Raw genomic sequence first — 16241 nt, 5'->3', positions numbered from 1 at the left:
GCTCCTTTCATGTATATCTCAACAACAAGGCTCTAACGCCTCCATAAGTGGAGGCTGCTGTGTGAACACATGCTGTCAGAAGTCAAATTACACTTGTCGAATAGTACTGAATATTAATAAACACTCAAAAATGTCCTTATATCCGCTTACAACTACACAATAGCGTGTTATTAACATTTAATTCAATGGTTTTAATACTGCTTATAAATACTAAAACTGACTCGCTGCCAAAGTTTCAACGCAACAATCGTTTTAGGCAATAGTGATTCATTGCACTAGCTTTCAAAAGGGGCTCTGGATTTGTATTATCATTATCATTATCATCATCATCATTATTACTAATACTATTAGGATAGTCATCATTAGTATTGTTATTATAATTGTTATTATCATCATTATTATAATAATCATCATTATTATTATGATTTCATACATTTTTATAGTTTTTTGTTTGTCCTGTTTTTTTGTATCTGTACTGGATTATTATTGTTGTATTGTTTGTTGTTATATAGTTATTTTATATTGTTGTTGTGACTTATACTATGAGGTTATATTTATGAGGTGTTCATGTGTACTGTGTCCACTAGGTGGTGCTGCAGTCAGTCATGTGTTTGTTGGCCGTCGTCCAGGACTGTGACCCTCCCAGCTCCGGTCTGTTTCCGCCTGTTCGTCTTATCTTTACTTTCACTTTGCAGCTCGATGGCGCAGTTGTTTTCTCCGTGTGAAGGTAACGTAAACGACCTTTTTATCCTGTTGTACACTTTAAAAAAACTCTTTGCTCATCTTGTTGGTGTAAACTTCTCTTAGCTTGTTGCTCCACCGTCGCTCGCTCGTTAACAACTCTGACAGCAGTTCGTGAGACAGGGCGGCTCCTAAAGACTTTAAAGACTCTCCGCCATTTTAGAGTTGAAAGTAGTAAACGCAGAGTTACAGTCAGTCGACCCTCGGTTGTTGAACACCGTCGGTTGCACTGTGTTTCTGCGCAGCACCACTTACTGACGGCTGAAGGCAGCTTCCCTGCCTGAATCGGGCGGTGGAGGAGGCGGAGACGAGCCGCTGCTCTCCCGCTTCAAACTGGGCTCCGCTCGGCCGGACACCTGCAGCTGCAGCCGCAGGAATCCAGCTGCTAGAGCCGGTGAGTGTCCATCATCATCCAGCGTGCACACTGCAGGACTGATGTGGACACAGTGTGGGAGTTACAGCTGTTTAAGGCTCAACAGGCTCATGAAGTGCCATCAGAACTGTCCAGCAGTTATTTACTTTCGGTTCTGATCAGTAATGGGCCACACAAGTGTTAATGATCAACAGCTGCAGACAGTAACTACATGAAGGAGGCGAATCTAGATCAAAGTTTTATTCAGACTTTACTTCAGTTATTATCTGGATCATATTATTCATCAGTAGTAGAAAGTAAATAACTACTTTTACTCAAATACTGGAGCCTACATAAGTACTTTTCAGGTACTTTTACTCTCAATAAAAAGGGACGTTTTACTGTGAAATGAGTACATTTACTTCTGATACTTAAACCATAAGAAGCTGATGGTTTACTTTTAGAAAGATGTTTAATGCTGGACTTACTTTTACTTTTACTCCAGTAAAGCTTCAAATCATGTCAACTTTTAAATGAAACGGCAACTATTTTGATAATCTATTAATCAGTTATCAGAGTAATTTTTTAAAGAAAAAAGAATATTTTCTGTTTTTTTGGGGTTGTGGACAAAACAAGACATTTAAAGAAGTCATCCTGGGCTTTGAGAAACACTGACTGACATGTTTCACATTTTCTGACATTTTATAGACCAAACAACCGGGGACGTGGGAGTCATTCACAGTTTGTGCTGAAGGGGTCAGTGTGTATAATGACATCATAGTAAAGGTTGCGAGACATTCATGTTTTTTAATATTAATTTGTATGTCCAGGATAACGTATCTGATCGTTAACAAACATTTTGAGACCACACCAGCGTATCGTAGGTCAAAGCAGCCACGTCGACTACAGTCAACAACAGCAAGGAGAAGAAGAGAGAGAAATTCCCCAGACTCCCTTATAAAATCACTACATTTTGTGAGCTGTTGAGTTAGGAGAAGCTTTCTAAACTTTGTGAAACGCTGTCAATGACAAATTCTTAATTATTTGGTCCTTCTTGTAAATTCAGCATTGGTTATAGCCTCGTTTTAGGTTTAATTCCTGCATCCATGCAAACAACTTGTTGATTAATCGAGAAAATGATCGTTGCAGCCCTATTATTCACATATGTTAATATTTTTGCATATTCAGCTGACCTGCAGAGCACTGACTAATTAAATTATCTCAACAGTTCATTTGAGAACACTGAATAATCTGAATCTGCAAAGTAACTAGTAAACAAATAAATGTACAACTATCGGTCCTAAATATCCGTTTTCAGTCTCCTTGATTTCTAATAATTGAAGAAAAAGAAATATCTGTCGACCCTATTTCAAACCTATAATAAATGCCTATAATTAGAGTCTGTTACAGAAAACCATAAACAGCCAATATTATGAACTTTCTAACAAGTAATGTTTTTATAAAAGATGTTTTTTTGTTTTCAAAGATGGGAAATGATTGAGTGTTGTTACATTGGAGTCTTAATCTCAGCTGCTGGTGTGAAATAAACAGCTGTAGCTTGTTGCATCAAGTCATTGTTTTACAGTGACACTCACTCACATTATCTTACCTCAGTTACTGCTGCTGTGTCAGTGAATGTAAATGGTCCTCCATGCATGTGTGTGTGCTGCTCTGCTCTCCACTTCACTGCAGCTTCATGACGCCATCTAGTGGATCGATGGGGAAGTACAGCAGCTGAAGGCAGCTTCCTCTGCCTCACACTGACCTGAAACAGACAATAACAGCCAATAACTGGAGGAGCAGCCGATAGTTATAAAGGAGAAATGATGGAACTGATCTCAGTTCATGTGCAGATGAAGCATTTGTGTTTCCTCTCCAGATTAAAGTGTGTGAGCTGACGTGGGTGTGAGATCAGCAGCATGGATCAGAGTGAGGACAGAGAGGAGGAAGAGAAGGTGGAGCGTTTCAGCCGCACCAGATCTCAGAGGTGAGATGAGGGTCTCCACCCGTCCACGACTCTTTTCCATGTCAGAGCTCAGAAGTTAAAGCACTCCATCATCAGTATTCACACTCAAAGCTCTGTGTGCGTTGTTGTGTGTTAAAAGTGCTTTATACATGAAACTTTAGCAAACTTACTGTACGAACACACATTTATATTCTCACATCTGACAGCTGCCAAGTTTCCAAGTCTTCATCCGTTGACTTCAGTTTAACATGTACCCCAATATTTTGTTCAATATAATATGGAAAAATGAACTGATGATATACAGACTAAATACACTCAGCTTCATGTTTTATTGAACTTTCATCTTTCTTCTGTGTCTTTAGACTAATGATGGTCTTCCTTTCTGTCTAACAGGATCCAGAAGAGACCAGATTCTGATAAAGCTAAAGCTGAAGCTGAAGCTGAGCCTGAACCCAGCTGTGTGTCCTTAAAGAGTGACTGGTCAGTTGATCGTGGAATCTATTTTAAACAAGGACAACAATCCTCTGCTGCAAAGAGGTAAACTGCTGATAAAGTAAAACATATTACTGATTTGTTTTTTATTTGTTATTAATCCAGATAGTTTTTTTGAAACTTGTATATTTATTTCAAGCATTGTTCTTCTTCCCTTATTCTCAAATCTGAAAGCTGCTCAGTATAACCACTTGTTCTGGGTGCAGTTCAGATTAAAACCTGTCTTTGTATTTCTATCAGGAGGAAGCAGGAAACACCTGAACCCAGCAGTGTGTCCTTAAAGAGTGACTGGTCAGTTGATCGTGGAATCTATTTTAAACAAGGACAACAATCTTCTGCTGCAAAGAGGTAAACTGTTGATAAAAATTAAAATATTACTTTTAACTTTTATTTATCGAGCTATGTTTCTTAAAAGCTGTATGTTTAGTTTCACCATTATTCTTCGCATTATAGGGAAGACCTTTTCTAGATCTCCTTCCCTGTTTGATAGCTGATGGTCTTCCTCTCTGTCTAACAGGTTCTATGAGGGACCGGATTCTGCTAAAGCTGAACCTGAAGCTGAGCCTGAACCCAGCAGTGTGTCCTTAAAGAGTGACTGGTCAGTTGATCGTGGAATCTATTTTAAACAAGGACAACAATCTTCTACTGCAAAGAGGTAAACTGCTGATTAAGTAAAAATATTACTGATTTGTTTTCTATTTGTTATTAATCCAGATATGTTTTTTTAAAACCTGTATGTTTATTTTAAGCATTGTTCTTCTTCCCTTATTCTCAAATCTGAAAGCTGCTCAGTATAACCACTTGTTCTGGGTGCAGGTCAGATTAAAACCTGTCTTTGTGTTTCTATCAGGAGGAAGCAGGAAACACCTGAACCCAGCAGTGTGTCCTTAAAGAGTGACTGGTCAGTTGATCGTGGAATCTATTTTAAACGAGGACAACAATCCTCCACTGCAAAGAGGTAAACTGCTGATTAAGTAAAAATATTACTGAATTGTTTTTTATTTGTTATTAATCCAGATAAGTTCTTTAAAACCTGTTTGTTTATTTCAAGCATTGTTCTTCTTCCCTTATTCTCAAATCTGAAAGCTGCTCAGTATAACCACTTGTTCTGGGTGCAGTTCAGATTAAAACCTGTCTTTGTGTTTCATCAAGCACGTAATAATTACGCCCTGGCTCATAAACAGCCTGTCATAAACAAGGTTCAAGGTTCAAGGTACTTTATTCGTTATTACACAACACAGGGTTGTATAATAAAATAAAAGTTTGTAAACTCATCTTTTGAATCTGCATCAGGGTGAATGTAAACAGCAGTAACAAGATGGTGATGGTAATGTGCTCGGCATCTTCCTATCAAAAGTTCAACATCTGGGAAACACTGTCCATGAACTTTTTGTTTGTTTGTTTTTTTGCTTCAGACCAGTATCAGAAACTGAAACCTGCACAGAAATGCAGACTGTTGATTCACAGTGGGATCAACAATATGACCAACACTTTAATGTCAGGGAAAATTCTCTGATTTAATGTTGTAATTACTCTTTGGCTCAAAGGATCTACCTGTGTTTGTCTCTGTATGGACAGACATAATGTGAGCTTATTGTTCATGATTCCTCCACAGAGTCGAGCAGGAGAGCTCAGAGGTCCCCAGTGGTCATTCTGCCCAGCAGCATCAAACACACCTGGACTCATTATTTATGGTCTGTACAGCTTTCACATCTATTCATCTATTCACACAAATCTCCCTACCGCACTTTGAAGATTAGTGGATTTACAGTCTGTTCAACATGATTCAAATGTTTGGTTTCATGATTTTAGTTTGACTGTGCTCTTTATATAACGTTCATTTCCAGCTGCTGGAGGAGAACATCGTTTCATTTGTGAAGGATGAACTGAAGAGGGTCCAGAAGGTTCTGAGTTCAGATCACTCAGAGTGCTTAGAGAGTCAGATGGAGGATGAGGAGGTGATGGATGGTAGAGAGAAAGAGCAGAGGAGGAGCAGCAGAGAGGCCTTTTTGAAGATCACATTGCACTTCCTGAGGAAAATGAAGCAGGAAGAGCTGGCTGACTGTCTGCAGAGCAGTAAGAGGATTTCTCCAAATATTTAACAAGCTGGATGAATGAAGCATTTATGTCTTTGGAGATGGAGGAAAATTATGTTTATATACATACATTCTTTATAGGAATGTTCATATTTTCTTAATCAATCACTTATTGATCTTCTGTGTTGTGTGTTCATTCAGAAAGTCATGCTGGTGTTTGTCAGGATAAACTTAAAACTACCATGAAGAAGAAGTTCCAGAGTTTTTTTGAGGGAATCACTAAAGCAGGACGACAAACCAGTCTGAACCAGATCTACACAGAGCTCTACATCACAGCGGGAGGAACTGGAGAGGTGAACGCTGAACATGAGGTCAGACAGATTGAAACAGCATCCAGGAAAACTGCCACACCAGAAACAATAATCAAGCAAGAAGACATCTTCAAACCCTCACTTGGAAGTAATCCAATCAGAACAGTGATTACAAAGGGAGTTGCTGGCATCGGGAAAACAGTCTTAACACATAAGTTCACTCTGGACTGGGCTGAAGGCAAAACCAACCAGGACATTGAATTCATATTTCTATTCACCTTCAGAGAGCTGAATGTGCTGAGAAAGAAAAAGTTCAGTTTGGTGGAACTCATTCATCACTTCTTCACTGAAACCAAAGAAGCAGGAATCACAAGGTTTGAAGAGTTTCAGGTTTTGTTTATCTTACACGGTCTGGATGAGTGTCGCCTTCCTCTGGACTTCCACAACAATGAGATCCTGACTGATGCTACAGAGTCCACCTCAGTAGATGTGCTGCTGACAAACCTCATCAGGAGAAACCTGCTTCCCTCTGCTCGCCTCTGGATAACCACACGACCTGCAGCAGCCAATCAGATCCCTCCTGAGTGTGTTGACATGGTGACAGAGGTCAGAGGGTTCACTGACCCACAGAAGGAGGAGTACTTCAGGAAGAGATTCAGAGATGAGAAGCAGGCCAGCAGAATAATCTCCCACATCAAGACATCACAAAGCCTCCACACCATGTGTCACATCCCAGTGTTCTGTCGGATCACTGCTACAGTTTTGGAGAATTTGTTGGAGACCAGAGAGGGAGGAGAGCTGCCCAAGACCCTGACTGACATGTACATCCACTTCCTGGTGGTTCAGTCCAAACAGAAGAACATCAAGTATGATGGAAGAGCTGAGACGGATCCACACTGGACTCCAGACAACAAGAAGATGGTTGTGTCACTGGGAGAACTGGCTTTTGTGCAGCTGCAGAAAGGCAATCTGATCTTCTATGAATCAGACCTGAAAGACTGTGGCATCAATATCAAAGCTGCCTCATTGTACTCAGGAGTGTTCACACAGATCTTTAAAGAAGAGAGAGGCCTGTACCATGACACAGTGTTCTGCTTTGTTCATGTGAGTTTTCAAGAGTTTCTGGCGGCTCTTCATGTCCATCGTAAATTCTTCAACTCTGGTGTCAATCTGCTGTCAGAAGAACCACCAACTGATGGTTCTGCAGAGACACACTTCTACCAGAGTGCTGTGAACAAGGCCTTACAGAGTCCAAATGGACACCTGGACTTGTTCCTCCGCTTCCTCCTGGGTCTTTCACTGCAGACCAATCAGACTCTGCTGCGAGGCGTGCTGACAGAGACAGAAGGTAGCTCAAAAGCCAATCAGGCAACAGTCGAGTACATCAAGAAGAAGCTTGAAGAGGCTCCTTCTTCAGAGCAAGGCATCAATCTGTTCCACTGTCTGAATGAACTGAATGATCGATCTCTAGTGGAGCAGATCCAACAGTACCTGAGTTCAGGAAATCTCTCCAGATATTATCTCTCTCCTGCTCAGTGGTCAGCTCTGGTCTTCATCCTACTGTCATCAGAGAAAGATCTGGATGAGTTCAACCTGAAGAAATACTCCGCTTCAGAGGAGGCTCTTCTGAAGCTCCTGCCAGTGGTCAAAGCCTCCAAGAAAGCTTTGTAAGTAGGATATTTTAAAATCAATAAGTGATCTGCTTTCTTTTAACAGGAGAGGTAAAGAAATAACTACTTACTGGTTTCCTTACTCTTGTCTCTCCAGATTGAGTGGTTGTAACCTCTCAAAGAGAAGTTTTCAAGCTCTGTCCTCAGTTGTCAGCTCCCAGTCCTCTCGACTGAGAGAGTTGGATCTGAGCAACAACAACCTGCAGGAATCAGGAGTGGAGCTGCTGTTTCCTGCAGCAGAGAGTCCACATTGTACACTGGAAACTCTCAGGTCAGATTAAGTCACAGTTTGTCTCCAGTTATTAAAGTAATTCCTAAAATTTTAACCTCCATAAAACCGCTTCAATATTTCACATTTCACAGGACAGAAAATATTAGAATTTTCCAATTTATTTTGTTCTCATTCATATTTGCACATATTGTACAGCACGACATGAACTGTGGCTGAGATCGAGAATCTCATTTATGTTTTGCTAACATTTAAACATTTTTGCTGGATGTCTGTTTATTTCAGATGTAGGAATGATTAATTATCACGTATTCAGCTTTTTTGGGTAAAGCTGGAAGGATTTTAACGTGTTGAGAAGAGATTATATGCGACCCAGCGTGTTAACACAAATGTTATGTGTCTTCTTTTTTATTATTTCCTCTTCAGACTGACTGGCTGTAACCTCTCAGAGAGAAGCAGTGATGTTCTGTCCTCAGTTCTCAGCTCCAAGTCCTCCAGTCTAAAAAAGCTGGACCTGAGCAACAACGACCTGCAGGATTCAGGAGTGAAGCTTCTCTCGGCTGGACTGAAGAGTCCACATTGTAAAATTAAAACACTCAGGTCAGATCAGCGTTCAGTTTGTCTAAACTTTGATATTTCTCAAAAATTTCAGCTCCATTTGACATCTTTAACAACTTTTATCCCGTGAGGATTTGAAATTACACAGTCGAGAAAATCTTTTATTTTCCTGGTGTAGTTTGTTCTAATTCAGACTAGGGTTGGGCCGATGGACGATGCCATCGACGATTGCTGACAGACATTGCTTACTAATCCCTGACCATCGTAACATTGTACTTTAAAGGCTTCTCACCAGAGAGCACAATTAAGTGGCTTGTCCCCTCAGAGTTGCCGTAGGGCAAGAGTTGTTGTTGTTTGTGATATGTGGGGAGAGGAATTAAAATAAGTATGTTGCTGCTCAGTGCACTAACATTACATCTCCATGTCCCGTTTATTATTTTCTTATTAAACCAGTTCAGTTAGGCAAACCTAAGACACTCGGCTAAATTTGTGGCAGCAGTGTTTCTTTTCCCACGGGTGGCTGTTTCTCTCAGTCGTGCCGTTTTTATACAATTTTCTAGGCTTAGCTTCCTTGGCTAGTCGGCCAACGTTGTTTTATGCATATGAGGCTGAACAAAGCTAAGTTACGGACATGTGGTGTGGAGACAAGGGTGCTTTTAAACCTGGTAGAGAGATGTATGTTGTGGTAACGGGAGCTAGTTTCCTCTGCGGGGTGAGACGGTTGGAGAATTATGTCAGAGCAACAGTGGGAAACAGCGGTGGCTACAGTGGTGAGCTAATATGCACCTGCTGCCTTACGACAGCACTTTACTGCCTCAAATTCATAAACAACGATGTCATCGTCCATCACGATGTTTCACTATAGACATCGTCATATCTCCATTCGGCAGACATCGCCCAACCCTAATTCAGACTCAGTCTGGCTGAGATTGAAAATCCAATTTATTTATTTACTTTTAATAGCATGTGACTTTTATCAGTGGATGACTTTTAATCCCGATTTAATCAAATTAATTGCCATGTTTCCAACAGCCCAGAGTAAAACAGCAAGGATTTTGTGCTGGGAATAGATGCGTTACGTAAAGTCCAGACTCAACGTTTTAAAATATTATTTGTCTTTTCTTTTTCGTTTTCTTTTTTTCATTTTCAGACTCAGTCTGTGTAACCTGTCCAAGGGAAGCTGTGAAGCTCTGTCCTCAGCGCTCAGCTCCCAGTCCTCTAGTCTGAGAGAGCTGGACCTGAGCAACAACGACCTTCAGGATTCAGGAGTGAAGCAGCTGTCTGCTGGGCTTAAGATCCTTGAACTGGAAACTCTCAGGTCAGTATTAATTAACCCATTCAACTGATGACCATTAAAAATCTGATTTACTTTTTGATAAACAGCTAACCTGTGCAGGCTTTTATCTGCTTTTATAATTCATGTCAAATTACATTACCAAACTTTGGCGGTAGTTTATACTCTCTTAAACTTTTAATTGTTTTTCCATTTTTTGCATTTCACTCAATAGTATTTTATTAATTATCTATTATTTAAGTCTTCTGTTGCATTTAAGAAATGTCAGTCAATGTGGATCACTTTCCCCTAATTAGTCATTTTGAAAGTAAAACAAGAAGCAACACAAAATAATAAATTATAACAGCTATCATTACCTATACTTGCGTTTCCACTTAGCCTATACTGAGACAGAGTTTATGTTTTGGAATCAAAGATTTATTATGAATAGAAGACAGAGCCAGAACTTCTGGAGGAATAAACACCCGGAGTCCCACAGACTGCAGCAGCAGAGGGGAAATGTACTTTACTTAGAACAGAGAGAACCAGACTCTCTGCTAAGTGCTGAGTTCAGTCAGAGGTTGAATTCAGACACAGACACACTCTCTGTGTGTATCTTTTAGCTAATGCACAGTCAAGAAATCTGGCAGTTCGGGGAATATAAAGTTAAATAATCCTGTAGTCAAACTTGCAACCACCGTTGCTGATTAAAATCTGACATGACTCAGGCAAAAAACGTTCACAGACAAGATAATTCCCTATTCCGAACGATGTAACACACCGTTATTTTGATAAACTTGTGGATTTCTCTGGTTTGAACATTATTGGATACATTTATAAGGACACAACTCGACAAAATATACAAGAGAAATATCACAAAAGTCACATATACTCCAGGGATGATCTGACGTGTGTTGTTTTGTGTGTCTGCAGGCTGTCTGGCTGTCTGATCACAGAGGAAGGCTGTTCTTCTCTGGCCTCAGCTCTGAGCTCCAACGCCTCTCATCTGAGACATCTGGACCTGAGTTACAATCATCCAGGAGACTCAGGAGTGAAGCAGATTTCTACTTGGCTGGAGGATCCACACATTCTCAGGTATGAAGAGGCCAGCTGCAGCTCCAGACAATCAGTCTGATAGAGAAACGTTTTTTTGTGTCAAAGCTGGTAACAGATAACGTGACGTTTGGAAAGTCGTCTATGGAAACTGTTTGATAAATGACACTCTCATCAAAGCCAGTCGAGAGAAGAGTGAACACATGCTTTCCATCGAGAAAAGCCTTCAGCGTTGCTCTTTGCTCTTCATCAATGAAATAAATTCTCCAGTTCTGACATAACTGATGCTGTAGCAAGTACGCTAACATCCTCAGGAGCGATTTGTGAGATCAGATGATCCACTGCTGGTGCCTCTGTGGCTTCTCAGGCTCTGTTGTCAGTGTGCCAAGCTTAGAGGATGACGCGTGACTAACAGGTTCTGCTTTAGTCAAACGTGGCTCATCAACATCACCAGGAAATGATTCGGAAAAATATGAAATATTATAAAAATGCCAAAACACACTGGAGTGGGGCTTTAACATGATTAGATTTAATAAGGGATTCACAAAGATTTGGATTGTGGATTCTCACTGAATAAAATCTAAAACCAAGTTTGAAAAGAAAAACAAAGAGAGTGATGTCATGTCCATGTTTGTATGCTGAAAGAAGATGTGCTGCTCTGACCCCACCTTCCTTCTCTTAGGGTGGAGCCTGCTGGAGTCCAGTGGTTGAGACCAGGTCTGAGGAAGTGTAAGTGTGTTTTCAATTTAATTCTTGATAAGCACAGCACACATTCAATCTCTGATGTCACGAGTCATCATCAAACTGTCAATAAATGAACGGATGATAGATCAATAACTGCTGCTGTATTGTGAATTGCTCTCCCCATCAGATTCCTGTGAACTCACAGTCGACACAAACACTGTACACAAACAGCTCCAACTGTCCGACAACAACAGGAAGGTGACATATGTGGAGAAGGATCAGTCATATCCAGATCATCCAGACAGATTCGACTACTGGAGGCAGCTGCTGTGTAGCAATGGTCTGACCGGTCGCTGTTACTGGGAGGTCGAGTGGAGAGGAGGAGCTTTTATATCGGTGTCCTACAGTGGAATGGGAAGGAGAGGAAACACCGCTGACTGCAGGTTTGGAGAGAATAATCAGTCCTGGAGTCTGATCTGCTCTGACGGTTCTTACACCGTCTGTCACAATAACAGAAGGACACTCGTCTCCTCCTCCTCGCCCTCTGTCTGTCACAGAGTGGCAGTGTATGTGGACCATCCTGCTGGCATTCTGTCCTTCTATAAAGTCTCCTCTAACACACTGGTCCGCCTCCACACCTTCAACACCACATTCACTGAACCTCTTCATCCTGGGTTCGGGTTTGGGTTCTGGTCCAAGATTGGTTCTTCAGTGTCTCTGTGTTCTCTGTAGGATGGAGAGTCTCCTCCTGTTTGAGAAACAGTCACTGCTGAACGGATCAGTTGAGTCCGTCCAGGATCACACAAAGCTCATGTTAGCTCTGTTCAAGGTCCAAAATTGACACCCGCCACCAAAAGTAAAAATCTGTGTTGGCGAATAAAGTGAATGAGGTCAGCCACCATTGGTGGGTTGCTCAGTAAGGCTTTCTCCACTACAAATATACATAGTTTGATGAACCAAGTTTTGTTCTGCATCGTATGACCATAAAATTAAACTGCAGGTCTTTGATTGACCCTTAGTCCACCATCGCTACAGTTAACTGGCTCATATCACCCAGCCACAGTAAGTAGCATTTCAAGCAACACTGCTGAAGAATGCAGGACGCCTTAGTAACATTACATGAACAGGGACTTTTGATTTCTGTTCTGCAACAGTGAACACAACACAGCCTTTCAGTCGCGATTATGCTAATCCAGCCACATTACAGCTGACTAATGTAACTACCCCTTATAGCAAAGCAATCTTCTGTAGCTGCATCAGAGTATATTTACACACACACACATATATATATATATATATATATATATATATACACACACACACACACACACAGGATATATATGCACACATATATTTATATATACGCACACATATATATGTATTTAATGAAAAGTTAAACAACAGTATACCAGTGATGAGTTAGTGTCTGATTTTATCATCTATTGCCTTAATTTGTTGCTTTTTTAAATAATCAGCGGTGTGATGTTGATTTTTTTGTACTGGTTATTGTCTTTGGTTTATATTTGACTTTTTTTAACCATACATTCCTTTTATCCTATAGCACTTTCCTTAGTCATCATTTTTACAGTGCATCCTTGTGTTGTCATTGTGTCTTTAACTTTTTACAGTGTGACCTCCTGGTTAGAAGTTTTACATTTCATCTCATTTTTACAGTGTATCTCCTGGTTTACCTGTTCTGATGTTGATCATGTTTTGTTTGTCGCAGTTACTCACTGTGACCACAGCGGGGCAGTGCAACTTGGTAACCTTTTCCTTATTTCTTTCATTTCAGAAAGCATTGTAGTAGCGAATTAAAACTTATATCTACACTCAGGTAACCTGACTGATATTGTTGCAGCTAAGATGCTACTGCTGACATCACAATTTATATGTAGAAGAATAATAGATGACAGAGGGAGTAACTGCAGCACTCCTCATCTCATGACGTCATCAATAATGATTAGTGATGATGTTTGACACATTTCAGTGTAATGTAGTGTTGCAGTGACTCAGTTTGTCCACTGGGTGTCAGTAACTACTCCACATATCAGTCAGTTAAGTACTATAACAGGCCTATTCAACTTCTTTTTTAAGGGCAAGATTTGAAAAAAGTGCCGAGGGGGCCGACTTTTACATTCCCTATGTCTGACCTGTAAAGCTCACAATTAAAATGTGTTAAAACAACGCAATTCTTTTTTAAAGAAGAAATATTACATGTGGCCCACAAGCCACCAGTTGAGTAGGTCTGTACTATAAGATAACTATTGACATCAGTATTTTCATCAGTTTAATAATGTCTGTGTCACATATAGAGTGTCAATATCAGACCGCTGAACATTAGTGCTGAAATCATTTGTAATAATGTCAGTGTGAATATTATTGTTGTCAGTTCTCTGAGAGTCAGTTTACCTGTCCAGTTTAATATGAAGCACTAATGCTTGTATTGGACGTCACTATTGGTTACCAATAATCACAGTGATGTCTAATGATATTTTGATAGTTTATCATTCAAAAACATTTCATGTGATTTGTGTAAATGACATCATGCAGTTTGTTTTCACCACCAGAGGGCACCTCACAAAATATGTTGTAAAAAGAGAAATTATTACTAATACCACAATATAAAGACTGAATTGTAACTAAGATATTACAAAGTGAAAGCACTCAATGAAGAATAATCCACTGTGATATATTTTTATATATTACATCATAAGATTTTTCTGCACTCAGAATTTTACAGTGGTGGCTGGTTGAGGTGGAGTAATTTTGTATTTGTGAAGGACTGAAACTAATGATGGTTTTCATTATTGACCAATCTGCTTATTCTTTTGTATAATTTTTTTATATTATAATTCTATATATGTCATTGGTGTCAATAAAGAAAATAAAAGGCTGTTTATGAGTGAGTGTGAAATTTATATTGTTCATCTGTATCGCAGGCAAAATGTTCTATGTGTAATAAACAAGAAGGCGATATGAAAAAAACAGATGTTGTCCAAACTGTGCTAAAGGCCGGCTTCAGTCAGGTGGATGAAACATTGTGGACAGTTTGAAATTATTTGGTATAAAGAAGTGCAGCAGTCTCTGTATGTGCAGAGCCACATCACAGTGAAATACTCTGCCGGGCTTTATATCTCCAAATGATTAAAGACACAACTAAAAGAGTTACTCTTGAAGAACAGGAAAATAATCTGACTTCCTATGGTGGTCTCAGTCTGTTGGAGGCTCACGTTTCTGTACAGCCACTAATCGTCCCACCACTGCTCTCAAAGTTCTTGTCTCTGAATCTCAAGAAAAAAACAGCTGTGGTGTCCAGCTGCATATTAATGTGTTGCTGTTCACACCTCTGTCTTCATACATTTAAAAAGTAACATTAAAATGCAGTCAATATAAATGTTTCCTTTAGTTTTTTGAAAGACATATTCAGGAACAAATAAACTGACAAATCTTGTGGCTCTAGGCCTGGAAAATGGGGAGATTATGACCAGCAGTGCAAACCACCACTCTCATTCTGACCACTTTCCCTTGTAATTGTCTGACTCTCACGGCTCACTGACACAGTCTTCAGTCTTCAATGTAATTCCTTCAAACAGACGGATTCAGAGACAGTAGGCCTCTGGACACAGCATGTAAAAGGCCTCCCACCCCTCCGACATACAGAAGAAAGACATAAGGACTGAGACACAAGATGATGAAGCAGAACTCTCAGATGCTGCTGGTGGTTTAATATAACAGCACGCTTTGTGAAATATTATAGCAAACTATTACAGAGAGCCTGAGATTCAGGTTCCTGCTATTAAAGCAGAGCTGTTCAGCTGTCAAACGGATCTAAGTCACTTTTCTAATGTTACTTTGTATTCTCTGTATTTTAATGAAATATTACAGTGGCCTCTGTCATATGGAAGAAAAACTTTTTTTAGAGGTTTTTAAGAACAACATAACGAAAGGAATGTCCTTGAGTGAAAAGCTCTGTTGAACACTAAGTAAACATTAATTCATTATTTCAGACATTTCAGATTAAATTACAAACTACAAAATGGAACCACTCAAGAGAGGGTCCATCTCAGGTGCTGCCCCGCTCAACTCTGCATGTTTAAACTAGATTTGTAAAAGCAAATCAGCTTGACTCAGCGAGGCCAAAAGGTGCAGATGGAAAATCCGAAGTACAACCAGCAAGATCTCATCTTTTATTCCATCATTATTCCTCAATTCCATCTAAAGAGTCGCTACTGCAGGAGGACAATTCACATGATGTAAAAAAAATAATCAATATAATCAGAATCAGAATTCCTTTATTTGTCCCGCAAATGGGGAAATTCCTTAGTCACAGCAGCCAAAGGACAGTATCACACTAAAACAATAATAAAAAGTAAAAAATAAACAATATAATAAGAGATAAGAAATAGAATTAACTCGTATATACATAGTATTTACAATATGAACTCAATAAGCTACTAACATGTGTGGAAAGGCTTGTGTAACTCCAGGCCTGTGTTAGCAAACTTACATTTGTTGATATTAGTGTTCTTTCATTGATAACTAGATAATTAAAACCAAGTCAGTCATTCTCTGTATGTACGTATTAGTTCATGTTTTACAAAGGGGTTAACCTAAGTCAGGCCATACAACAACAGCAATCATATTATATTCATACAGGATTAGTAGTATACTGCTTTTATTTATATGTTTTAATATTTATTTACGCTTTATATTTATTTTACGTTTTCATGTTTTGGCCTTTTCATGGCTTTACAGATAGGGCAAGTTGGAGAGATGACAGAAAACAGGATGAGAGAGCGGGGGGATGACATGAGGCACAGAGCCACAGGTCGGATTCGAACCCGGAGCCGAACACGTCCTCTGTACATGAGGTGTC

The 16241-nt window shown here is 39.7% G+C and overlaps 1 protein-coding gene across 1 annotated transcript; it reads left to right on the top strand.

Moving 5' to 3' along the window:
• Positions 1-659: 659 nt before the first annotated feature.
• Positions 660-14260, top strand: LOC140997497 (uncharacterized). Its single transcript, XM_073467430.1, has 15 exons — positions 660-727; positions 2973-3080; positions 3453-3596; positions 3792-3899; positions 4069-4206; positions 4402-4509; positions 5167-5245; positions 5399-5627; positions 5789-7565; positions 7666-7839; positions 8224-8397; positions 9506-9673; positions 10562-10723; positions 11364-11410; positions 11553-14260. Exons 2-15 carry the CDS (start codon positions 3013-3015, stop codon positions 12095-12097), a joined length of 3921 nt encoding a protein of 1306 aa, XP_073323531.1. The 5' UTR covers positions 660-727; positions 2973-3012; the 3' UTR covers positions 12098-14260.
• The last annotated feature ends 1981 nt before the right edge of the window (positions 14261-16241 follow it).

The sequence above is a fragment of the Pagrus major genome, chromosome 6 (assembly GCF_040436345.1).
Source record: "Pagrus major chromosome 6, Pma_NU_1.0".
NCBI classification, from domain to species: domain Eukaryota; kingdom Metazoa; phylum Chordata; class Actinopteri; order Spariformes; family Sparidae; genus Pagrus; species Pagrus major.
The sequence above is the reverse complement of the archived record's forward strand: the minus strand, read 5'-3'. Positions and strand labels throughout refer to the sequence as shown.